The sequence below is a fragment of the Rattus rattus genome, chromosome 4 (genome assembly GCF_011064425.1).
Source record: "Rattus rattus isolate New Zealand chromosome 4, Rrattus_CSIRO_v1, whole genome shotgun sequence".
NCBI classification, from domain to species: domain Eukaryota; kingdom Metazoa; phylum Chordata; class Mammalia; order Rodentia; family Muridae; genus Rattus; species Rattus rattus.
The window spans coordinates 36685851-36712372 of record NC_046157.1 but is presented as its reverse complement, the minus strand read 5'-3'; the positions used below and the strand labels follow the sequence as shown (position 1 = coordinate 36712372).

At 40.8% G+C, this 26522-nt stretch overlaps 1 protein-coding gene across 2 annotated transcripts in view; it reads left to right on the top strand.

The window, feature by feature from the left end:
* The first annotated feature begins 1535 nt into the window (after nt 1-1535).
* Alcam (activated leukocyte cell adhesion molecule) overlaps nt 1536-26522 on the top strand; it is a 194086-nt gene continuing 169099 nt past the window's right edge. Inside the window, exon 1 of one of the 2 annotated variants that reach the window (XM_032900289.1) lies at nt 1536-2177. In XM_032900289.1, coding sequence (XP_032756180.1) covers nt 2105-2177 — 73 coding nt within the window. In that variant the 5' untranslated portion in view covers nt 1536-2104. The remainder of the gene's footprint in view (nt 2178-26522) is intronic. The other variant, XM_032900290.1, reaches the window with a different exon arrangement.

The window sequence follows — 26522 nt, the reverse complement described above, 5'->3', positions numbered from 1 at the left end:
CTGTAAACGCAAGAACAAGACAGAGAGGCGCTGAGGGAAAAAAAAATCACAGCTGAAGACAGAACTTAATAATTTCAAGCACGAAAGGGATAAAGATCCGAGTTTGTGTTTGGGAGTGCGCTTGCGCATTTGTGTGTGTGTGTGTGTGTGTGTGTGTGTGTGTGTGTGTGTGTGTGTGTGTGTGTGTGTGTGTGTGTACGCGAAGCTTCTGGCTGCATAGTTAGACACCACCATTTCCAATCGCAAGTAGCTGGTGGTTCCCAATCTTTTGAAGACAGAGCCGGGTGAGGATAGTTAGCATTCCCGGCTGGAGACTGGTTTCCCACAGGGGGTGACCGGGTGATGCACCAAAGACTATTTAATGTCCTTGCGAGGTGGTTCAGGGACCGGGATTTTATTATGCTGCGGGTATAAGAGTTGTGATCCTGCATTCCTGAGTTAGAGCCACTTAGGATCCCAACAGCTCCACCCTGGTGTTTTAGAGGAAAATATTCCTTCATGCTTTCTGCCTGAACTGAAAGCGACACGGCTTCCGTATGCTACGCCTGGGAGGTGGTTCAAGCTTTAGAAATTGCCTGAGAAGCCCCGTCCATCTGCTAGATGCCTGGTTTTCTGGAAAGGGCCAGGAGGCATTGGCTTTTAATCTGAGTAACTCTGGATTTTGTTTTGTAACTTAAAATCGTCGCCTAATTAAAAGTAAACGTGACTATTTTTTTTAAAGGGACGTTTGGAAAATCAGTGTGGTGACCTGTGTTATGGTCTAGAGTCTCAATTCTCACTGGGAAGGAGATGGGGGCGAAAGGGAAGCACAAAAATCTCTTCTGCTTTTTTGGTACTGGATATTTGACTAAATGATTTGCTTTGATAAAGTGTGCGCCAACCAGGACTAGGGGAACAGAAGGACGGCGAATTCGAGGAGTAACCTTCTTTAAAAGTGGGGGAAATTATCCTCAACCACCAGTAGCTGTTTCCGTGAGCCTCCGGGTGGAGAATTTCCATCTTTTTCACCTCCTCAGTCCTAGTCCAAGAGGACCCAAGGTGAGCTCCTCACCTACCACTGAGCTGCCCCAACAACTCTACAGAAGGTGAAGGAGTACCGTCGCTGAGGAGAAAATCCCTAAGGAGCGAGCCAGTGTACTGGGCTTCGGAGTGTAAGAAGACAGCTATGTGGCCAGGCTGGGCGGACAGCAAATGTCTCAGATCGTGTGTCTTGGGGGCGCTGAGAACCCCCTGGCAAGAGCCAGTCCAGGGCGAATCCTGGCCCCCCGCCCCCCTGCTCTGAAGCCCGCTCCTCATTGGCGGGTGTGTCCTTTGAAAGGCGGAGTCAAGGGCAGCTCCGCCCACCGGAGCGCGGGGGCTGGGGCACCAGGCTCTCCTCCCACCAGGGGCGGCCAGCTCGGTTCAGTCTCCGACTTGGTCCTGCAGCGCCTCTAGGCTGCGGATCGGCGCTCCAACCACCTGCTCCGCGCTGCGGCCGAGGAAGCTGGGCGGGAGGGAGGAGCGGGAGGGGCGGGAAGAGCGGGAGGAGGAGACAGGCAGCTTACACACGCCTTCCCGTCCTCCACTCAGAGCAGCCCGAGCCCGCGGCCGCCGCCACTGCTCCAGCTGCCGCCGCTACAGCCTCTGCCTCGGCTGCCACCTGAGGAGACCCACGGTCCAGACCCGCGGCGCTGCCCCGCCGACCCTTCTCAGGTCCCGGGCGATCCCTGCGCCGTGCAACTCTCCTTGCTCTTCTTATCCTCTCCTTTGCAAGAAGAGAAACTCCTCGGAGACCGCAGCCAAAAAGAAACCGCGTCTACCTTGACAGACTACTGAAGCGTCTCCTGGAATAAGAGGGTCGCCCGCCTTGGGAGTAGCAGCCAAAGACGCTGAGGGAGGGTGTGGAGGGGGGAGGGAGGACTTGCGGGTTCCGCGTGGAGGAAAGTTGCGTGTGGCACAGACCCGACGGCGCAGCGCCACAGCCCCCGGGGGATCGTGTGTCTTGGAAAAAAAAAGTCGCTGTCCCCCTAAAGCGAGACCCACAAGCGAGCGGGCCCCGCGGGCCCGGGGACGACGCCCCCTCCTGCGGCGTGGACTTTGTCGGTGGCCTTCTAGGAGGAGGAATATGGCATCTAAAGGGTCCCCTTCTTGCCGTCTGGTTTTCTGCCTCTTGATCTCCGCCGCGGTCCTCAGACCAGGTAAGCTTCTGGCCTCTGAGCACCCACTGTCGCGGTTGTTACCGAGCGGGGGCGGTTCCCTGGGTGGCCTGGGGCTGTGCGCTCTAGCGTGTGCTTAGCGAAGTATGGGAGCCATAAAGGCGCGCGGGGGACACAGATCTGTCCCTGGGAACAGTCACCTGTGTCACACGTTTTAGGCTTGACTGGTCTGCTCAAGTTTGGGCAGTGAGATTGAAAACTAAGCACATCTCCAGGAACTTTGGGTGAGGCTTAGCTTGAGGGTGCAGGAGCCCTCAGGCAAGATCTGCTGAACTCTCTCCCCCGCACACGGTCCCTCCAGTCTTTCGGTATCAAAGTACGTTTCGCTGCACTCAGAGCAGTTTCCTTTTGCTGGGCTTTGAGGTGAAATAACTGCCTGCACTTTGTCATGATAAATCCCCTAAGTAACTTCCTCTTGGTCATAATGTGAAGACCTGGGAGGCAGGGCAGGGGATAAGGAGGGCTTTGATCATCTTTAAAAAAAATAATAATAACAACAACACTGAAATAGCAGCTGCATTGTCTCGTGGGTAGCTAGTGTAGAGTTGATGGCAGCCGAGTCACGCAGCGTGGACTGGGTTAGCAGCCAGGTTTGTGAGCCTTGAAGGGAGCGATTTCTTGGTTTCCACACCCAGTGTAGTGCCTCAGCTCTCACGTCTAGAGTGAGTCCTCGAAGAAAACGACAAAATTCCACCAACCAGAATGTCTTGCGTGGGGAACCCCTTTTCTCAAGCCCAGGGGCCATCCTGACCCGGGTCCACCAGCTGGCCTGCTGGTTGACATGCCCCGGTCCTGCCCGCCCGATAAGCACTCTCAGTCATTCACCCATGTGGCAGGTACTTTCCCTGAGGAGCCTGAGGATCTAATCTTTGAAGTTTTGATTTCCCCTGTTTCTTGGATAGTTGGGTTAAACTTCTCCCTGTTATTTTGGCTGCACCCTCCCTCTCTCTCTCTCTCTCTCTCTCTCTCTCTCTCTCTCTCTCTCTCTCTCTCTCTTTCTCTCTCTCTCCGGAGGAAAACAGGTCTCCTTTCTTTCCCCTCTTTTATTTCTACACTCTTCAGTTGTTGGCTATCTGAAGCCACAGAGGAGTGTTTGAAAGACTCTGAATCCTCCTAGGGAGGAGAAAGTAAGGAGGACGTGAGCCTGAGATCCCCAGGGCTTGGGAGCCGCTGCTTTGTGTGTGTTGGGGAGGGGGTGGCTGTCAGAGTGGGGGAAGGTTGCTTCTCCATATCTCTATATCAAAGTTACATTTCTGGGTGAGGTAATGAACTTACTGTTTCTGAGGCTGGGAAAAAATATCAATGACCAATCTCAGGCTCTGGGGGCGGGGACCCTGACGCCTGAAGAGAACCAGATTTTAAGGCAGGTAGGGCAGAGTGAAATCACTCGGGATATGAGCCACGGGCACCTCTAGTCTTGCACAGTGTCGTCTCACTTTTTTTTCTGGAATCCCAGTATAGGATGGGGGAAGGGCACTTTGGAACCCACGGGAAGACGGCCAGTTTGTGAAATGTGAAAATCCACACGCCCATCTCCGGTGTTGGCTTTAACCCTCTCACACCTGCTTCTGAGGCTGTCATCTAGCTACACTCCCACCCCCGGACTGCAGCACATAGCTGTTTAACCTTTTCCTGCGGTTGCTTTGGAATTTATTTTCAGTTGGCCCGGTCGAAAAACAGGTTTTTCTTCACTCAGAACTGCCAGGAGGGGAGAGGTTCCGCTTTCAGACCTGATGGCGGTCCTTTCAGCACCCCGCAGGCTCCTCTCCAAGCCACCAGCTGGGCGCTTTCCTGCAGGAGCGCGCCTGCTGATGCACGGTCGCCAGCCACAAACCCTCCAATTCGCTTTTCCCCCTGAATGATTGCGCTGATGTTGTGCAAACTTCTCCACGGAAAGTCAGTGTGCTTTTAATGAAAAGATTGTAGTTTCTAAAGGCACAGTGACTAAAGACACAGCCAATCCTAGGCTGGAAGTGCGCCTCCTGCAGTGTCCTCTGCAGAGCAGAGCCTTGGGAGGGAAGTGTTGCCTGGCTTCATCCGTGGGACTCACTTCCAGGCTGCCTCGCTTCATTTCTAGAGCGGTTTTAAAGTCTGTCTCAGCTGCCAGAGGCCAGAAGCTGCTCCCCCAGGTCTTTTGACTTATCGTCCCCACAGTAGTCATCCATGGTTTGGGGCCTCTTGTATAACTACTGTTTTGAAAGGAGGGGGAGTCAAGACTTCAACAAAATCTGACTATGATAAAGGCAGCGAAGTATGTACTCAGCATCCTAGGTGGCAAAAACCTCATTATTCTCGTAGAAAGAGCGTCAGCCTGTGGTGACATTTTGTACTGCTTTAAAGAAAGCTTTCCTTGGTTATTTGCAAGGAGGAGTGGCGTTGTGGTTAACCCTTTCTTCCCTTGAGCCCTCTAAGCACAGCCCTCCCTGAGATTTTTTTTCCCCCCTCTTCCATTTCTCAGAATACAAGGTTCACTCTAAGACTCAAGGATGCACAAGGCCGTTCTCAGTTCGGTGCCATGTTTATCAACTTAGCTCTACAGGGATGGGGAAAAAGGCGGTCACTCAAATCAAGTCCTTTCAGATTATTCACCCGGGATTATTAAACTTTATTAATTTTTCCAAGTACAAACTGCCTCGTGGCCGCTATGGTTGTTGTTTGCTTGATTGATTTGATCCGAGAGCAGTTTATAATGTAATGGAGAACTGCTTGCAGCAAATTGCTTTTCTAGGCTTGGCTCAGGACCTAGGTCTACATGCGGGCATTGGGACAAGACAAGAAACCTTTTGGGGATTCAGCTTTCTTAAAAAAAACAGAAAACAAAAAAGGGGGAACCGTGAATCTATTCCTTGAGATTTCCTCCAGTTCAGACATTGCTTCTAGTATTAAGGTAAAGATATTTACCCTGGCAGATTCATTCCCCAATCATTTGTTTCTCATACTCTCCCAGTCGAAATTCATCTCAACTGTATTGCTAGGAGGCTCTCCGTGTGTATCCCAATTGATAGATTTCTGCCTTTCTACTTTTATAAGAGAACTCATAAAAATGTGTTAGGCTTATTTTTCCAGGTCCAATTGGAACAATTTTTTAAAAAAAATGTGACAGAGTGAAATTAGTCTACCATTCACCTAGGAGTGGAAAAGGTTTTAGATCTTAGAAAAACTGGTGGTGTAGTCATCGGCCTCGCTGTCCACTGCATGTGTGATTCTAGGATTAGGGGTAAACACTGGCTGTTGCTAGAAGGAATGCCCTTGTGACAAAATTTGGTTCTACTCAAACTAATGATGCTCATATGATACAGGGATTGGAACGCACCACCGTCGTTCATGTCATTTTGTTAAAGCTATAGAAATCCAAACCGTTTTGCATTGCTAATTCCCAACATTTCTGACATTTTAGGATATCCAAGCTCACTGTTTTTGTAATAGCAATTCATATGCAAATGTGCATTTATTGTTGGCTGGTTAAGAAGTGGGCAGTGAACTGGAGCCCACTCAGTGGTCTGACTTCCTATTTATGTCCAAGCTGGGATTCCAGAGTTCCATTCTTACCTGTGCCGTCGAAGAATGCTGTGACCTTGAGAGTTACTCTGCTGTCCCTGTTTGTTTCCCCGGCTGCAAAACTCTCCTTTTATGTCACGCCTGGTTCTGATTGTAGTGAGATTAATCATTGCCTAGAACTGCGTTTTGGAAATTGTTAGCTGTACGATGTGCTATATTAAACCTTTAGCATATTGCTAACAAAGCATTTTAATCCCTTCCAATGATGACTTTATCGTTTTTATTAAAAGGCACTAAAATATATCTTTCCATTCTGTTTTCTTAGGCCTTTCTTTTTAATTCCACCAATTCTCATTAAACCCAGATCTTACAGAAGCCAAGAGTGATCTGAGTTGTCAGCGTGGTTTTGGTGTTTAACAGCAGTATTTTTAAGGTAGCATTTTGAATGCTTTATGAGCATAGTCCAGACACACCTCTTTCTCTTCTGACCACTTGTTTAGCATCAAACAGGATCAAAGAGGTTCCATAATTCAAGTAGACACATGCCATTTATATCCGGAAGTATGGAAGTGAGACGTAGAGGAGCCCTATGATAAAAGTAAAAGTGTGTGCTTTCGTATGGGCGAGTAGATTCCGTCCCTTCAAAGGGTTAAGTTTCTTCTATGTTTTTAAGTGTTCACACAGCTCCATGCCACTGCTGGCGTAAGACTCTTGTGATGTACGAAGCATTACATCATTTATTGAAATAGCAAAAACCACCAAGAATATTTTCTTGGGGATGATGATAAATTAATGGTTGTTTGATTATTACTATCAAATTTCAGATAATTTTATTCTTGATTTTATAATTTTATTTATAATGACTAAAAAGGCTGGAAATGTGTCCATTTCTTCTTTTATTTACTTTCTTATTTGAGCAGCAATTTCATTTCCCTATGAATGTATATATATAAAGATTATATTATATATATTCATATATATTATTATATATACATATTTATTATATATATATATATATACATAAGATTATTATATGCTATTTGACAAAGTTGTAGCCTACCTTTACTAAAGTATTTTTGCTATAAATAAAGGGTTACCTATTTCTAGAGTTAGAAATATTTTCATCTAGCTAATTATGTGTTTAAATCACAAAGTTTGTATTCTCTATAGTCTTTGTCATTGAGAGCAGCGTATATTTCAGGAAAAAAAATGGCTCCAAAATGCTGTGATATTCAGTAATTGTTTTATGGTAACCTATTATCATTGCCCATTATTGTAGTGTATGTTCCAAGAATGAAATTAGCTTTTAATGCTTCTTCTTATTTATCTAGTCAGTTCTCAATTACCCATTGCATTGAAGAGGAAATCAGAGTTACAGGCAGTGCATAGCAGTTCTAATGAAAGGATTATTTAATGTGACTTTAAGTTGAGGTACTTAATGAGCATGCCTGTATCTGGTCTTCTAAGGAATGATTGTATTGAAACGTAATGGAACCAAACTATGTGGTGAAACTATAATTCAGAAATTAGATCTCAACTGTGCCACTGGAGTCTCCACTCTCTTCTCTGCTTTCTGTGTCTCTTCAAAAATAATGTGAAGACTTGGTCAAAGTAAAGATAGAAGACTTAAAACAGCATTAGACCCAATTAAGTTTTATAGTTGTTTCGTTTGGTAGAAATAGCATGGGTTTTTGCCAGATACAAGGAAAACACCCTACAGCCATATTATTTCGTTGAACCTTCAACTTTCCAGTCACATGTCACTCATGTAAATGGGCAAAGTCACACCTTCCAGATTGGGTAAGATTTTGTCTTCACTAAGGGACCACTTTCTTAGTAAGTTGGTTCCATTACATTATGTGAAACTCTGTGAATAAATAAAAAGGAAATTCCTTTCTCTTGATCTAAGTTGGCTTGGCAGCTTGGTAGATTGATTCTTTAAAGGCTGTGTACATTACAGTAAAAACAGTAGTGCATGTAGTGGATTTTAAGGTCACTGCAAACAATGGCAACCAGCAATGTAAAAATTTATAAATAACAGAGGAGATTAATTTAAAAGAACTTTATAGCGATGATGTCAACAGAGAGGTTATCTAATTTGTTTTTAAGACATCAACTGGTGTTCCAATTCAACATTTCAGGGACATACATCCAAAGACTCTCACTTCACAAATTGGTGTAGCCGTCTTCAGTTCTAAGAATCAAACAAAGAGCTTTCCATGTTGTGTGCAATGAGAGAACTGTACCGTTGAGTTGCACCTAGCCTGGTAGAGATTTTCAGCCTGGGAGTAGCTTTCAGGTCTCTAGGCTCTCTCATTAGAACTGTAAATCCTTGCATGGAATTTCTGCCTTTATCTTAAATCAGGATCGCAATGACCAAACTGTGTCTCGACATTACCCTTTCCCAGCGCTTACCTTTGCTGTGGCCTTTGCCCCACTGTAATAAAATATGCATTTATTACTTGTCTCTGATTTGACCAGGAACGTTTACGATATCACATGTTATCTTCTTCTGTGGGGTTGTTAGTCCTCCACACAGAGAGACACCTGTAAGCTTCTGAACTGTTTTTTTCTTCTTTGCATGAAAGCCATAAGCAGACATTTGTCTGAAGCCTCACCGCCCACTCATGAGTTGAAAATATTCTCTTCCTAAAGAGACTCAGAATTAGAGGTATATTATAGCTCCCTGGGTATTAAACTAGAAAATATAACCATATTGAAAGAAGAGTTGTCTGTGGGGGCAGAAGGAAACCGTGAAAGCGCACAGCCTCTTGACAGGCAGTCAACTAGCATTCTCCAGGAAGTTCCTGTTACAGCTCTATATCACACTTTGTGGTCTTCTGTGCTTCTGTAGGTAATCTTTATTTACCTTTCAGTGTCACTGAGATTGATACATCTATTACTAATAGGATGACCATGACCTCTGGAGTAACCAAGACAGAATGGACATAGCGTATGCTATTGGCTATGGTTTTCATGGACCAATCAATTGACTGATTTTTAACGTCAGTTTCTCAGATTTTATCTCACTTGTTTCTACCACATTCCATAAGTTTGTGGACTGTTAAAGTTAGAAATGAGCCAGTAATTGGCTTTTTTATGTCTTTTTTTCCCCTTTATTTATGCTTCTGGGAGTCAGACCTGGGGCCCGGCACTCACAGGCAAGTGTTGTAACAGTCAAATTCAGTCGACTCCTTTTGACTGCTGAAGTTTGGCTAACAAGTCTTATGGACCATCTGCTCCCTTCTGCATGTTGAGTATCCTCCAAAGGACTGTGTTTAAAAGGTTTTGTCTTCTGGGTGGCAATACTGATAAGTGATGGCATTTTGGAAAAGGAGCCCTAATTGAAGCCCTTAAAAATTACTCGAGGCACATATTTTCAGCATCTTTCTTGCCTTAGTCCTTTTCCTCCTGTTTTTCTTTTTTCTCCCTGCCTCATAGTGTTCTGTGGTGTCCTCCTGCCACGAAAGTACTGTGTCACCACAGGCCCAAAACAAAGAAGTCAATTGAACTCCAGCTAGAACCTCCAGAACCCTGATCCAAAACCTTTTCTGTTTAGAAGTTAATTACCCCCGGTCTTTCATTATAGTAGCACAAAACTAACTAGCAGAGCAAAATTATTACTAACGCCTCTGTCTATATGCTTACTCTATGATATATATATATATATTTCTCTTCAAACAATAAATATATTATTTAACTGAGCAATTCCAGTTCTAACATAATGGTTCATATGGGAAACAGCATCTGGTAAGATGGTCACAACATAATTAAATGCATATTGTTTTTGGTTTTAGGTTTTTGAGGTGAGTAGAGCAAACATTCCAACCCAACATAGCAAATGTGTGTGTGTGTGTGTGTGTGTGTGTGTGTGTGTGTGTGTGTGTGTGTGATAGATACACAGAGAGATTTACCAATGTTTTCATTAAAAATAATCTCTTTAAAATCTTAATCTAGAATAAGAAAACTGAAAGTTTCCTGTGGGGAGAGAGAGAGAGAGAGAGAGAGAGAGAGACAGAGACCAAGACCCATGCTATGTCATGTCAAAGTAATGGCACAGGTTAGTTTGGGATCTGTTAATAAGGAATCTGGGAATCTGTTATTAATCAAAAGTCACATTGTTGGACAATCCTAATTCAGAACTCATGTGACTACTCAATGTTTATAATAGCCAATAATCGCCCAGTCCTTGGAGTGTGCACAGGGAAGCACCAACGTTCTAGGGTGAGGAAGTGAACTAATTACTCAACAGCTAAGAGGCCATTCCACTAGCACTATTTTCTCTGGGAAGCAGGAGCCTGAGCAAAGGATGGAACTGGAGGTAGAGGGATTGCTAGGTGCTGCAAACATTCACAAATGTAGAGAGCCATTTGTATGACAGCAGCTGGGTCTGGCTGAGGTCAGGATACACTTGGAAAAGATTCTGAAGAGATATCTGAAGCCCGTGCTGAGAAGGAACCAAAGCAAAACCAGTAGTGGAAGAGGGTAGGTAGAATTAGGAGACTTGGGGGGAAGGAGGCAGCTCTCAGTCCCAGAGGGAAGTGGTACCTGTCTCTTTTCCGTGAAGCTAAAAAAGCAGTAAGAGTTGACACAGATACTGAGGGGTTCTTGGGGTTGTTTAATACTTCCCTGCAACCTGCTAATTTGCTTACCAGTGTGAGGCTCAGAAATTCCAAGTATTCACACAGTGGCACAGATTTGCATATACACCCTCCTCCTTTAGGAGGAGTAAAGACTCATATCTACAGGTTTGCTCATTTCTTTTCTTTTTCTTTTTCTTTTTCTTTATCAACACAGTCTAAAGATTAAGAAACTCTGTTGGGTTGGCATGTTTGCTCCACCCCACATAAAACCAAAACAGTATGCATGTAGTTATAATGTGACCATCTACCAGATTTAGTTTCCCATAGGAACCATTATGTTAGAACGGAATTGCTCAGTTAAATAATACATTTACTATTTGAAGAGAAATTCTAAAAGAATTCTTAAAAGAGCATGCTCCTTCTGAAATTGTGTTGTTGCCAGATTTTTAGCAACAACGAGTAATTTCATATATTCAAAACGTATTGGAAAAATAAGGTTATAAGAGCAATGGACACACATAAACTATGTATGTAGAGAGAACAGAAGTTAACAAATTCTTGCCTAACTGCATTTTACATAGCCAAAATTGATGAAGGGAAACCTGATTTGTACGAGTGTTTTAATCATCGTTCCTTACATATAATTTGACACCTAACTCCTAAAACTCTCAGCTTCCAGAACCTAAACTGTAGTTGGCAGCCATGTTCTCCTCCGTTCATAACTGTAGAATCGGTTTGGCTGGCCTGAAAGTTGATTCAGAAGAAGTCACTTGTGTGGCTTATGAGTGTTTGACACTGCCTTTCCATACACAAATAGTTTCCAAATCTATGTGTTCATTCACTGTAGATACAATACACTATGGGTGGCCTAATTGATGCTGAGAGAAGCAGGAGGGGGGTGTGGGGAAGAAGAAGAAGAAGAGGAAGAGGGAGGGAGAGAGAGGGAGAGAGGGAGAGGGGGAAGGAGAAGGGGAGAGGGGGTTGAAAGACAGAGAGTTGAGATTCACAGTATGGTCCTGGAGCGTGTTCTAAAATTAATCCAAACTCTCAGAGGGAAAGCATTAGAACTCCTTGCACAGTAACTTCCCAGTGTGGGCGATAATGATCAACACTGTGTGTTCACCCATTCTGCTAGTTACAGTCAGTGCCCATGCCTTCCAGACTGGGCTTCTGTTAAAAAGCTGGAGAGCTGTGTACCTGTGGTCAGGCTTTCACATGGTTTTCTAGTTTTCTAGCATTTGTCTGTCTTCTCATTTGTAAGTTGAGAATGGTAATTACCAAGTTTAATTAATGTGAATATTCAAAAAGGTAATGAGTTGATCCGGCATTTCCCCAGGCCCGACACACACCGGAGTTTGAATTGTTACGAATGGTTTGCATTCCATTTACAGGAATAGTATTAAAGCTATAATAAAAGTTGAGCATTATTCTCCTTTATTACTAGTACTTAACAACCGCTTCTAATATTAATACGATTTTAATACTCAATTAGTTAACAGGTTTTGTTGTACATAATAATTTGTCAGAGGAATCTACTGCAGGTAGCAGATAGGAAGGATATAGCAATGCACAAAGAAGGAGTTGTTTGCTATTGACAAAATTATTGCATATCTCTGTAATGATCTATGACAAATATTCAATTAGAACAGATCTAACTGACTAGTAAAAAAATATATCTTTTTCTAAGTTTCTAGATTTCTACATGGAAATGGTCTACTCCCAATCTGTATGCTTTCTTATTTTCTTTAAAACTCCCTTAATGTGCATCCCTAGAGCTGTAGTTTGCTCCCTGGATGTCTATCGTCCTGTCTGCTTATTTACTTTGTAACTGGATTGCAATGGAAGATATTACTCGGGTTGGGACATGGAAATGTAGATTCTTTTTGTCGCCTCCAAACTCCTGACTTACACTGGACTTCTATAAGGCGAGTGCTCATATGATTGTGTCTTCCATTACAAGGTCGAATTTCAGAAAGTGGCTTCTGTAAAACACTGTGCCGTGAGACTTTTATCCCCATGCTTTACTGTCCCAACTGAGTGATCGGGTGAGTTGTTTTACCCCATCCACAAAGCTGCCGATGCTGTGAGGACCATGTGTCCCCTGAAGGGATTGGACACAGTAGAGCAGTTGGAATTGATAATAAAATATTACTACACATAAAGCTCATTCAATCCTGTGGTTGTCGAGGTGTGAGTTCTTAATAAATGTGAAGACTGTTTATGTATTTCATCATTAAACTTTTCTTTCCAAATACAGTTGATGTGCTCACACCGGTACAAAGAAGAGAAGCCACAGGTTACTCAAATGAATTATGAAACTGTTGGCTATACTGTTGCTCTTCACATTTTTTCCCATACAATAAATGGAATTTGAATGTAGGTTCCTGGTTATCATTTATTTGGCAGAACTTTGATTTTTTTTCACCATCGACAAGTAATGTGCAAACTCCAGACTATTCTTTAATTACAATAGCCTGTCATTATGATAGAGTTCTTATCCGATAATGAAACAACACTGGATTGCAAAACTGGAACGACATCTAAGTTTGAGTTTAAAATGAAAGCTACAAATAAGACACATTATAATCTATTGTTCACGGTGTCTGAGAGCAACTGGTTAGGTCACGGGTGTGTAGGTAGGAGCTCTCATGTGTGGACGCTCAAAGGATGACTTGAGTAGCTTCTGTAGCCTAAAGTGGAGTACAGTGACATCAATATAAAAGAAACTCAACAGAACAAACACAGTGTGACTTCTCCTGAATGTCATTCTAAACTTCCTTTAATCACACCTTCTTCTACTGCCATCAGAGGGATACCAGACTTGAATCCTAGTGTGCTGTCTGCTGACAATACATCCATGGCTTCTCTGTATAGTTAGGGTAAAGGCGAGCTTTTAGCCTAGCATTTATGGTCCTTAAGACTTTCTTACACAGTCCTTGGAATCCATGTTGGAACAACATATCATGCCCTTTCATTCTCAGGGCTGTTTACACACACCCCTGGCCTCTTATGCTGCAAGTATTCCTCCCATCCTCCTATAAGCCATCCTTTCACTGAATGTGTTGTTTCCAGCTTTAGGACAGCTGGTGAGGTATTCCTTCCTCCAAAGAGTCTCCCTGAGCCTCCTTTCTTCTGCAGTCCTGAAGTTCATTTCATTGTTGCGTGTTTCCTATCTATTCTTGTTTCTCTTTGTTCAAGAGTCTTCAGATTCCTGGAGACAAGGACTATGGTTTCATAATCTTTCTCTATTCAGTGTATCCTGTATAACTGAATAAGAAAAAAAAACTCAATTCTTTGTAATAAAGAAGACATGTCTTTATGTTTGTATTTATTTATCTAGAGGAGAAATCATATGTCATGTCATACATGGGGTCCAGAAAACAACAGAAAGAAATCAGTTTTCTCATCATGCCATGTCATTGTCAATGTGGAGTTTTGGTCATCACACTCAAGTGGCACATTCCTTTAATAACTTATCCATCTCACTGCTGCAGAAGCATATTTTAAATAACAATATATATTCTCATATGAATAAAAATAACTGTTGGTACAGTTTCCTTCAGAAATCTAGGAAAGTTTTAAAAATTCTTTTAAAACTTAAGAGTATTTGGGAGACAGAGATACGCAGGTCTCTAATACATCGTAGTAGACTAGCCTGGTCTATATAGAGATTTCCGAGACAGCCAGTGCTACATAGTGAGACTCTGTCTCATACAAATAATGTGAAATTCCAAGTTTTTCTCTTTTTTCAAGTTTTATTTTATATTTTTTTATTTTGTGTGTAAGCACACATGTACATGTGAGTGTGTATAGCCATGCCTCTGTGTGTGTGTGTGTGTGTGTGTGTGTGTGTGTGTGTGTGCATCCAAATACAAGTGTGATTGCCTGTGAGGACAACTTGCTGGAGTCAGAGATTTCGTGAGCAAATTAATCAGTCACGTAGGCACATAAAAACATTTACCATTAATGCTTATCAAATATAGTACAATAAAATATAATTTGGAAAAAATCTGATGTCACATTCTCAAATGAATTGTAATGAAGACTCATCAACAAACCTTCAGAAGACAGGGCATGCTGGGTAAGGCCGATAGTCCCAGCACTGGAGATGCTGAGGAAGGAACAGGTTTATGGTCTGTCTGAGATAGGCAGTGAGGTCTTGTCTCTGCTGAAAGATGATATTTGATATTTACTGCAAAATAACTGGCAGGATAACTCAGTGAACAGAGGCTGTCTGGTTAGGACAGTTGCCTTTGTCTGCTCTGAGGTGGCTTCACAGTGGGTGGGGTAGTCCTCAATGCTTAAACAGAGGCTAGGGTCTGGGTGCAGGCTCTAGTGGGGGTGGGTATTCATAAATAGAACTTAGTTAAATCCGTTTTTAGGAGCTAAGAGCGTTACTCCTCACACTCAGTCTTTGTCTGACTGTTTAATCTTCTGTGCACTATATTCTTATCTCTTCCCTCTGTTTCCCATGATTCTTCTCTCTGGCCTTTAGACCTTAATTCCTCAGAGACCTGTCATCCCAGAGCAAACATCTGTTTGTGTTCCCTTGTGAATGGTGGAGTTTTCTTTTAAAATACAAGAGTTTCATATAAACTCAAGTTATGTTCCTCACTATCAAGCTAGAGACATTGGTAGGCACACTTGTGTGCAGATTTATGCAGAACAGATAGGGAAGAAATGATACCCTTCTGCTCTTGGTCAAACTCAGTGTCTACAGTTCCGAACGCTTTCATTCCAAACTTCGTCCTTTAACCCCAAAGCAATCAAAAATAGTCTGAGCAAATTACCCAACGAATGTCCTTTTTTCCAAGTTTCAATCTGCCTGTGCTTAAAGTCATATTAATTGATGACAGTTCAAGCCGATAAAGTGTTAGTTTCCCTCGTATTTTTACCGCAGTTTACTTTCTAAAATAGAAGTTTGTTGATTTCTCCATGAGTAGCTAGAATAACTTGGGAGTAATTATGCTTTCCATAGTGGTAAGTAGTAGTCACTCCCAGTGTTTCCAAATGAGGTTATTACAGGAATGTCAGGAGGAAATAGAAATAGAATAAAGAATTCTTTCTGCCTGCAAGAAAGAAAGAGAAAAAGAGAAAGAGTGAGATAAAGAAGAAGGAAAGAAACCTTGAAGCAAAGCTCAAACACTTGAAATGTAAGGTCGTCTTTGTTTACTTTTTCTTGTTTATTTTTCTTTCTGAAAATATTGCCCAATCGGTTTGCTTTTCCTCTTTAGATGTTTCAAGATGAGGGACTTAAGTGCAGACTCCGTGTCCATATGCATGAACCGCAATTTGTACTATTAAAGGTTTTTTTTCACACATAATAAAATAAAGAGAAATTTAGAAAACTGACCTTATGCAAACATTCTATGTACCTCATTACTCAGTGGCTTAACTAGCACGTAAAGTGAATGTTGGTTTATCGCTATTGTGCTTGTAAATGAGTCTGGATCCTAGATGTTTCCTGGCTACTCAGTGATTGGTGACACTGTGACATCGAAGATTGGAGAAGGAACAAAGGGCTCGGCTTAGGGTTTGTACTTAGTCGGGTTAGTCACTGTGTATTTTTTCTCTAAGTATTGTTCAATGGTGATGTTAGACTGGAGCCTACTTGGTTCCCTTCCGTGGTAATTGTGTGATTTTGCTCTCTGCCGTATGAAAATAACCACTTCACCATCTCTGTTCCGTATTATTTGCGCTTTATTTGTCCTCATAACTATGCATTATTAAGAGCTAACCATGTAAAGTTTTACAGATTAGGATCCCAAGTGATAGTGGACCATAAATAAAATAATAGAAATATTGAAATAAAAAAAATGTCACAAGCAGAGTGTGAAATTAGGTTAGACAAGGAGCAATGTAAGCTCTTCCTTATACCATTGCCAAAACTACATGTTTTTAATGACTTGTCATTTTGCTCTTTAAGTTGGGGGCTTGCTGTGTAGCCCAGGTTAGCCTGGACAGTGTTCTTACATAATCTCCTTAGAGTTGCAATTACTAGCGTGTGCCTCTACATCTAGCTAAATCATTTTTTTTTCATAATGCTTTATTGCATTTTCCACAATTTAAATAAAGCTCTATAGAAGTTGGTGTTGGGCTGCAGAGAAACAACCCAACTAATTAAACATAATACCTGTCTGCAACGAGGAGGCTCTGGAGAAGGGAGAGGAAGGAGAATAAATGGCCGATAACAGGAAAAAATCCATTTGGCCGCTGAAAGCAAAAGCTAGTCCTTTGGTGTAGTTTGATGTGCTTCAAAGAAAGACTAGTCACCACTATTTTTAATAATACTGTAAAAAAATGACAGCTACATTTCTGTCTGCAATATTTTCTATGTTAGCATACTCTAGGTAAAGACTTTTATGATTTTTTTCAACTTAGAAATTCCTATGAAAGAAGAAAAACATTGATAAAATTTAGTGAGCAGGGACTGGTTTTCCTTACCCACAAAGCAGTAAGAATGGAAGGTTACGGTTTCTAATTCTGCAGATGTGCCTTGATGTTTGAAGTCATTGAACCTAAAGGCTTATGATTACAGAAATTCTTACTTAAGAAAACTTATTTTGAATGAGAAACATGTACTTCCTATTAGTACATTTTAGCTGTAGATGGGGGGTTCATTTGTAACTTAATAATTAGATTCAAAATGGTTTCCACAACACCCTATGGACCTTGACTCTTAAGGAGTTAAACTCAAGAGGCTGCATTGGGAAATGTTTTCAAAAGAAAGAGATAAAGAGGGTATGGAGTTGAGTGAATGGGGGTGAGGCAGAGGTTCTAGGAGAGATTGGGGAAGCAGACACAGTGATCAGAGCATACTGCATGAAAAATTATTTCCATTAAAAAGTAGGATTTACATAGTATGAATGAAATGACTCTATTAAGAGAAAAAGAAAGAGAAACATCTAAAATAAGTTACATAACTGGGCAGGCCCCATGCTGTCTCTAAGCCTATTTTTCTATCTGCACAGAGAAAAGAATAATAGTAATTACTGGAGACATTTGTTGAAAGAAGGAGGTGAGATAATGTTTAGAAAGTGATTAGCAAAGGGAAGGCGATTAGGACCAGCCTGGGGATGCTGCCTATTGTTGTTTGTATCTCCATTGCTATTAACATCTTAAGGAGAATGCTTTAATGTAATAGGCCTTCTAAAGGGAGGTTAGATATTCAATGTACTCAACCATAATAGAAAAGAAGGGGACCCAAGTAGAAAATTGTGGTTATAATTACGTTTGTTCTTATTTACTAAACTATAGAAAGTAAGAAACACAGAGCGGCAGAATTATGTGCCTTTCTGTGATGATACCAGATAAGGAGTGGAGGACATTCCAAAACAAATTCCTTACATTTTTGCCTGTACAAATCCACCCTCCAACATATACACACATATACAATGCACAGAACAGTTATGTTTGCTCTGCAAAGGATCCCTAGGAATAAGTATTTTTTTTAATTCTAAAATATTTCTTATCATCGTGTTATTTAAAATTTTCTATTCTTTTAAAAAACTATAAATATCAAAAGTATTTTAAAAGGTTACTGCCAAGAGTATAGACAGCGATGTTGTCTCTAGGACTAATGTACTTATTTTAAATTATAAAAAGAAATATGTATATAAAATATAAAAAGAAAAATGGGACACATGTAGATACGATCCTTTAAAGATTTTGGTGACAATCATACACATTTTTTGTTATTTCCGTTTTCTTTCTTTTCTATGGCACATGTTAGCATTCTGACTTAAAAAAAAAAACAAAACAAAACTTGAAGACCGAATTGAAGTAATTCCCCGTGTTCATAGGTATTTAAAGAATTCAATCATGCAAGATGAGGTTGCTTTGATTAATTTTTGATTGGTTAAGAGATTTGTGGATAGAGATTTAGCTGACAAGATATCACCAAGGAGAGAAGAGCAGGTCAATGTAAGAGGTTCCCCTGTGAGGTGATGATAGGCAAGGGCTCTTGAGAAGAAACTGTGGGTATCTGCGCCTGTATTGCTCATGGGCTGGTTAGAACTTCTCAGGGAACAGCCATAACAACAATATTACAGTTTTTTTTTTAGTTTTAAATTCATATGGAATGTATGCATAACTTATCAGATGCAGAGAGGCTCCAAAAGGCTTCAGTCTCTGCATAGCTGTCATCTCTGGAACCTTTTAGAAACATCACTTATGAAATGGCTCTCGGGTGATAGATAATCTAGGGAATCGCTTCGATCCTTTTAGAATGTACTTTAGCAAATTCTCCTGGTTTCCAGGCCTTCTTTTGTGTCTGACATTTTGTTCACAGGTAGGGACAAGCTAATTTGAAAGATATTAGACTTTAAAATATATGTCAGCACGTTTATAAAGAAACAGCTAAGAAACAGGACAAATACACATATATACCCGAAAGAAAGATGATAAAATTAAGACAAGATGTAAACTTGTACTTCTTAAAACTTTAAAAATACAGCAAACACCTGCCTGCAGGTAATGAGCTATCCCAGAGTGCTCTAAGTGACGTCACTCATCATGTACTGGAACTGGGCTGATTCAAGTGAAAGGTGCCTCCAAGTTATGAGCTGGGCTGCATGGGTTCCAAAGCACTGTGAATCTGTTCAAATCACAAAACGAGTCTAACCGCTCCTGAGCTAAACAAAATGCCTGTGTTTTCTACAGAACAGGTCAGTGTGTTTTCTCAGCAGCGCTGTGTCAGTGACCAGCTGTTGTTGTAATCGCAATGAAAATGCTAAGAGGTTGCCTGCAAAACATACACAGGATGGGGAAAATTCGGATTTATTTCTTAGATAATTGAAGAAACTTAAAAGTAGGATATTGGGGGACAGTAGGTCGCTTGTGTGTCTTCCACTGTTTCTCCACGGCTGCCCACGGCATTCCCTGTGAGTTGATATCTCAGATAGGGATACAGAAAATGGATGTGGGGAGCCGAGGTCAGCTTAGCGGTCCTGAGGCTTGAGTCTGCTGCAGAACACACAGTCCCAGTCTGTGAAAACACTGGCCACGGTTCTGGATAAATACCCACTACCCACACTTCTCTCCATCCATCATCCCCCTTCAGCAGACACACGGAGCGGTCTCTGCTTTATTGGGATAGTTAACACTTACTGAGGTGCCAGAGAGTTCCTGCGACTCCTTCATCCGGTGCTGATTTAAAAGCCTGAACTGAAGAGAACATTTTAGAGCTTGTCAGTATTAAAACAAACAAACAAACAAACAGCACAAGGGAGACATCAAACAAATTCCATAATGTACCCGTAGACATAATGTTTCATATTTCACAGTTGGGTGTGCCCACACCACTAGGGCTTCCTTGGCTTTGTATGGACTCATTATCGTAGCAACATTGGTCTTTGGTGGTGCCATTCCTTTCCCACCTTAATATCAATTGTGGCCAAAAAAAATCTACATCGAGCCATTGTCTGTATTCTGGAGAATCATCCCGCGTAGTCTACAGCTTACAGAGCTAGCCATTGTTTCTCCTGGACGCAGAACAATGGCCTTGTCAGAAGTAGTAGCCATCTCATAACTGGGGAGGAAAATATGGATTCGATAGCACTGACCATGTTCCACAGATTTTGTTTTTGTAATTTCTCACTGTAATTACGGTAATGAGAATAGAAGAGACATACCAGCAAGGGATGCTATGGAAGCTAGAAGGAAGGTCTGGGGACCAAATCAGTCCCCAGGGCAGGAGCAGCATCAGGTTCCTCTTCCTACCTTGTAACCTTTGATTCTTTATTCATCTGTCTTGCTCTCCCAGTGTGCGATCCCACCTTGATCCTAAGGGGAAATGACAGCTATTCACTTCTAAATTAACCTTCTTTCTTTCCACTCTGAAAAGTAACCGACACATTTTGCCTAGATCTGATTCCAAAGTCACAGGGGAAGGGTTCTGATTGGCTCAGTATGAGTCAGGTGCTGGTTAAAACCAAACAACTGGGAAGGAAGCTCCGAGAACTGGCAGGTTTCTAGGCAAATTCAAAAAACCTAAAGAAAGGGCAACTGGGGAGAAAAAACAGTTTAACAGACAGTTATGAGGCAACCACTACCCCTAACTTAGAGTCGATTTCCAGGTATTCAGGAGTACAGCAGCCGAAGAAGCCACGGAAATACAGTGTATTTAGTGTTTAGATTGCGTAGCTAGGAGGAGTTTGTACATCTGGAATATTTGAAGGGCAACAGTAACAGCAATAACCATGTGTGGGGTGAGAAAGAATGAAGAGGCCAGCTAAAGGGGAAGGGTTGAACATGGAAATAAAAAAAAAAAAAGATTGATTAAGTCTTAAAGTGAAGCGAACTGTTATGATAGGCCTAGTTCTCAGCAGTAGAACCAGACAACACAGAGCACAGTGCGTTCTGTGCCCTACTCCACAGAGAACATTCAAGGAAAAGAGATTGTATTAGTGTCTTAATAGTTTTAGAGTTCTTTTAATAATATGTGAAGTGGTTTCATATATATATTATGTATACATATATGCATATACATACATACATACATACATACATACATACATACCTTGAGAGGGTATTAAAGGGTCTGTATGCTTTCTGTTTGTGGAGTCTAATCTGACTTTTAATTTATGTCATCAAGCCCTCTATTGTTAATGAATTTTTTTATAATAATGTTTTGTTAGGTTGTATCAAGTTACCACTTGCTAGAGACGCTAGAGATGAAAGGTAATACTCTGCCCAACCCATTTTCTTCAGTGGATTTTAACGCAAACAAAACTACAGGGCGTCTCCTAAAGTGCTTTGAGAGATGAGGATGGCCATCGCACTACCCGTTATGCACCACTTTTTCCGGCTTTTAGCTGGAAATGCAAGTGGAGACTTCCCACAGACACATCCCAGTTCATTCATCAAGTTTCTCGTTTTTGCTCATTCTGTTTAAACATTGCCTTGGGAAAATAAACCATGGTTTTTGCAGATCATATATGTGACGTGCAAACTGAATCTATCCAAGGTACTAGAGTTTATGTGTAATTAAAAAACCATTGCATATTATGTTGAATTATTGTGTGGAATTAATAATAAGGAATAAAAATTGTAAATGTTAAGTCAGTAAATTTTCAAACTTATGCTAGTCATAGAGACTAACAGGTCAGAGATACAGCATAACAGGTCCCTGAGTCCATGATTCATGACTTCTACCTTGTCAAGGAACCATCCTATCAATTTTGCAATAATGGCAAAGAGGCCAAAAGCACCCACATAAAAATTCAACACTATTCATCCAGTTAATGTATTATAAATAATATTTTTGATAAATTAATTTTTACTCTAACTGTACATAAAAATTCATTTATATTAAAGACTCTAAGACAGCTGAAAAACTTTTGTGTTAAATTAATAATCTACAGGTAGTTGAAAATACCCAGGACAATGATTGGAATTATCTACTGAAATTGACATGAGGTCAGTACTTTACATGTTCTTTTTAGTAACTACTTAGAGTCAGCCAGTGTACTGGGGCAGATATTGGCAAGAAAAGAATGAAGAATGAATGTCTCTCTAGGCACCTTATGTTTTGGTTGTCTGGTAGTTCTCAAATTTGGGCATGCATTAGAATGACCACAATGCTTATTCAAATGGACTTTTAGGCCCAGCCCCTAGAGTTCCAGATTCCCCATTTCTGGCATGGGGGGTGTAAAATTTGCATTTCTAGCATTGTCCATATGCTGCAGAGAAGGCTTGTCCTGGACCCACACTGTGAAAGCAGCTGTGTGAGGAGGGACACTATTGTTTATCTGCTGAGACTCTACCAGGCCAAGCCTACAACAACCGCTTCTGATTAGTTATTGCCAATAAGAGAAATAATTTTTCATGACTCCAATCTGATTTCTGCATGTCGGTCAAACTGTATGACTTAAACCAAAATATCGACAAATTTACAAGGTCGAGTGGATAAAATTTTCAATGCCAAAGGCTCCTTGTTTACTCAGTAAAAAATATTTCATCAGATTAGTAGTCTAATTTCCAATTTCATCTTCCCTTGATTGTGACATAAAGCTTTCCTTCCTGATCTTTGGGTAAACATCCAGTGTCCCATAGTCTTTTAAGTGCAATGGCCAGTGGTTCATTTATTGCGATAATTAAGATGGATAGCAGCACACCAGTGCAATGACTGCACTTGTGTTGAGTGTGTAAATTATTTCCCTGGGATGAAAGCCTCTTTTACGGCTATCGCTCTAGTCCTATCTCTTGCATCCTAAGCCATTAGCCACAGCATGTTTCAGAACACTATTTATAAGGAAGTCGGTCACATTTACTAATTTCCGATAACTATTAATTCACATCTACACTTTTCTTAGTACTTAGGAATTGCCTCTTAACATTACTTCTGCCAAGGAACAGGGTAGAAAAAAAAATACCTCCTAAGATGTGTAAACGTAATTTCTTGGTTTTTTTTTTACATTCATATTTTTATTTAGTCCCAGTTCTGTGGTTTATGACTCTAACATGACAAAGGGCAGTTTGCTCTCAGTGGCTAGGAGTGCAATGCCAAATGTGAGTTTCTTTTAAGATTCATTTGAAAGCCCATTAAAATGGAGATAGAAAAAGACTCATAAAAAAAAAAGAGTACTACTTGTGGCTGGCCACCTTTTTTATTTCAAAAAACAAATGTACTTCAAGTTCTAGAAAAGTTATTTTTATTTTTTAGCTTCAAAGCAAATTGAATGCCTGTTGCCTTTCTGGGTAGGGTTAGTCCATTGTTGCCATAGCAATAGTCAATTTACGTATTGAATATTAAAGATCTAAAAAAAATTATGCTATAGAATTTGTCAGAGTGTTATTAGTTAGTACCCATGTCAATAGCTGGCTAAAATCAGTAACTTAATAAGGAATTTCCATAGGCAGTACATACAGGCCGTCACATGGACATGCTCTCATTCGCCTACTCACTTTCACGCTCTGCAGTCCTTTCAGTCTCTTACTGGGTTTAGCTGAGGCAAACAAACAAATAAACAAACAAGTAATAAATCTAAAGAAAGAAGCCAAAGAGTATACTGAGTCAATGTCTGTAATATTTTTTTCAGCATTTTATGATTTAAGATTAAATCTTGCTAGTGGATCTTGGACTGCTGTTTTAGGGTGTCTTGTCCCGTTCACCAAAACAGTGCAAAACCTGTCTTCCCTGGAAAATCTAAAACGAACTGCTCACACAAAGACAACAAGACTCACTCTGTTTGCTAAACTTTGGCTCCTTTTCAGCATTTGCCTTGGGCTGGAGAACACAGAGCACTCTCACTCTCTGGCTAAAATTAACTTGCTTATCAGACAGCCTGCATCCCTTTGTACAAAAACGTTCTGAAGAGCAACTAGACTTGTCCTAGATCTCCACACTCTCTTCCTCACAGCCACTACTTCTCTGTCAATGACTTGTTACTATCATCTTTATTTTTATTTATCTCCTAGTACTGCAGTGCTAGGAATAGAAGCCAAGGCCTGGCCCATACAAAAATCACTCTGGCAATTAATAGAGCCTCCAACCCATTTTTAATCTTTACTGTTATGATGATTTCACACGTTACTCCTCTCCTTAAATCATAGCAGCTGACTGGAGTAACTACGTTGTGCTGTATAAGACAATAAAATACTATAGGCAAATTTAAATAACCAAAGGAAGAATGAGAAAATAAATATCATTCTTTTGCATCCTCACCACTATGATGGACTGTATTTCTTAGAGCATGTTTGGAAGTATTTGAAAACTTTTATTCTGCCACTACGAATAGATATAGGGTTTTCTTCTTGTTATTCTTGTTTTGTTGTTTGTTTTTTTAAATTACGTTTTAAAGACTATCTTTGACATCCAAGTGTCTAAATGTTCTAGGTCTTATTTCATTTCTGAGTAGCAAATTAAAGGATTGTCATTTATAGATACAAATGTTTTAACTGAATTTTAAATTTCATTGGTTAAGGTGTTCAGGAAGTCCAAACTGATCTGACATAATGTATTACACTTACATAACAAGTTTATTAATGCCCTTCTGTAACAGACATTTGCAGTCATGATACGGAAAAGAGAGGAATGTTAAAAGGTCTTAACCATGTTATCAGAGCTGGCAAAAGGCTGTTGGAATGCATAGAAATGGAAAGAGTCAGGCCTAGACAGCACTGAATAGTCAAATGGAGGTGTGAATATGGAGGGGTTGACGTGTCCACGGTCAAGCAGAGAGATATTAACCTGTTCATTTTAGATACCTTACATAGAGCAATGACCAGTTTCAGCTCTCACTGTCATGCCATATTTATTGGAGACGCTTGATTCAGGTTTTTGACTTTTTGATTTCCACCTGTAAAATAGGGCAAGTAATGTATGTCTTACAATGGGGATATTGAATATTTAGAATGTGTGCTATGAAAAGGAAAGAAAAGTAATGGGGAGGGCAGTTTAGTTGGGTGATGGTTGAGAAGGTAGGCTGTCGGAGGGGTGAAGAAAGGGAAAACACTAAAGATGGTTGAAAGAGCCATATGGAAGCACACTATAAACTTCCTCAATACAAACACACAAACATGTATTCGTAAACATGCATACATATATAGTGTATACGAAAACATATACTTATATTCATAAATATACATACATGTATATGATACATACATATAAAAATACATACATAAATGCATAGTCATAATACATATATATGACACACACATCACAATTATTCAGAGTGCAGAGAACTGTACATGAGTGCCTGGGCAGCACAATTTGTACTTGCTGGGTTATAGCCAATGGAGTAAGGTTTTGAGATGTTGGGTGATGTATCTAAGTTAGTCAGAGAGAGGAGTTAAGTTACATATGACCAAAATAAATTGTATGTATGTATGAAAGTCCACAAGAATTAATAACAGGTTACATTTTAAAACATACTATTTCACCAAGTAGGTAAGAGCTATTTGTAAAATTTATTTTTAAAGTGTATTTTGTCTACATCTATTTATCATATATAATGGTGGACTCCATTATGGTATATCCATACATATATATTAAATGATTTTTATCATATTTACCCCTCATTACCCTGTCTTGTCTTCTCAATCCTGCTGAACTCACTGTTCTTTTGAAATTATGCTTCACTTTCTTTTCCGCGTGTGAAGATGTTAGGTCAAATATAATTATTTGCAGGAACACGGATGATGGGTAATTTATAGAATCATGGGAAACTTACAAATGTGTTGTGAACCACTGAAGAAAATGTGAAGTTCCTTGCTAATGGCACACTAAACGTGTTATACAATATCTGCTGGTAAGAGTAGGTGAAAGTGATGATTGCTGAACTTAACAACTCCATGGAAGTGTGTGTGTGTGTGTGTGTGTGTGTGTGTGTGTGGTGTGTGTGTCAGCACTCTGTCTAAGCTTCACCCCCACAGTAACCTGGCAACAGCCAGATATGCTCTGTCCCATAGTTCCCTGGCAGCTGCCAGGTGTGCCTAACAAGATAAAAGAGGCTGCTTGCCCCCTCCTCGCTCTCTTGCTCTCTCTTCTCTTCTTTTTCTCTCTACTTTTATACTTCTCTTCTTCTCTACTTCTCTCTTTCTCTGCCCTACTACCCTCTTAACTCCCCTCCTCATGCTCCTAATAAACTCTATTCTACACTATACCATCATATGGCTAGTCCCTCAGGTGGAAGGGAGGTCTCAGCCTAGATCTCTTGAGGCACCCCCTTTTCTCCATACCTCACCACACCGCCATAGAACATAACCCCACCCCCTCTTTATCTTTTTATAAACATAAAGGCAACATTAGTGCCAAAACCCAGGACATATCCTCTCTTTATCTTTTTATAAACACAGCAGTGTGTGTGTGTGTGTGTGTGTGTGTGTGTGTATGTTTGTGTGTGTGTGTGTGTACATGTGAGTGTGTATGTGCCATGGGGGTCATGTGAAGGTCCACAGGACATTAGATTTGATTCTCTTCTACCATGTGGGTTCCAGGAAATGTGCCTAGAATTAGAAGAAAGATCTAGTTACTGACTTCATAGGTCTGGGACTGCCGTCTATACTTTTGGGGAGCTTTGGAACAGACTCTGAAATGTAGCTATGACTAAGAAGCACTACTTAGATTAGACAAATAGAGAAATAGCAATGACCATGTGATTCTGGGATGACAGATGTCATGAGAAGCAAGTGACTATAATAAAATTTGGGAACTTTACCAGATTTCCCCATCTCAAGTCAAAAATTTACACAGAAGTTGATTAAGAACCCTCAGTTAGCTTTTTCGGCGACATCTTTCACC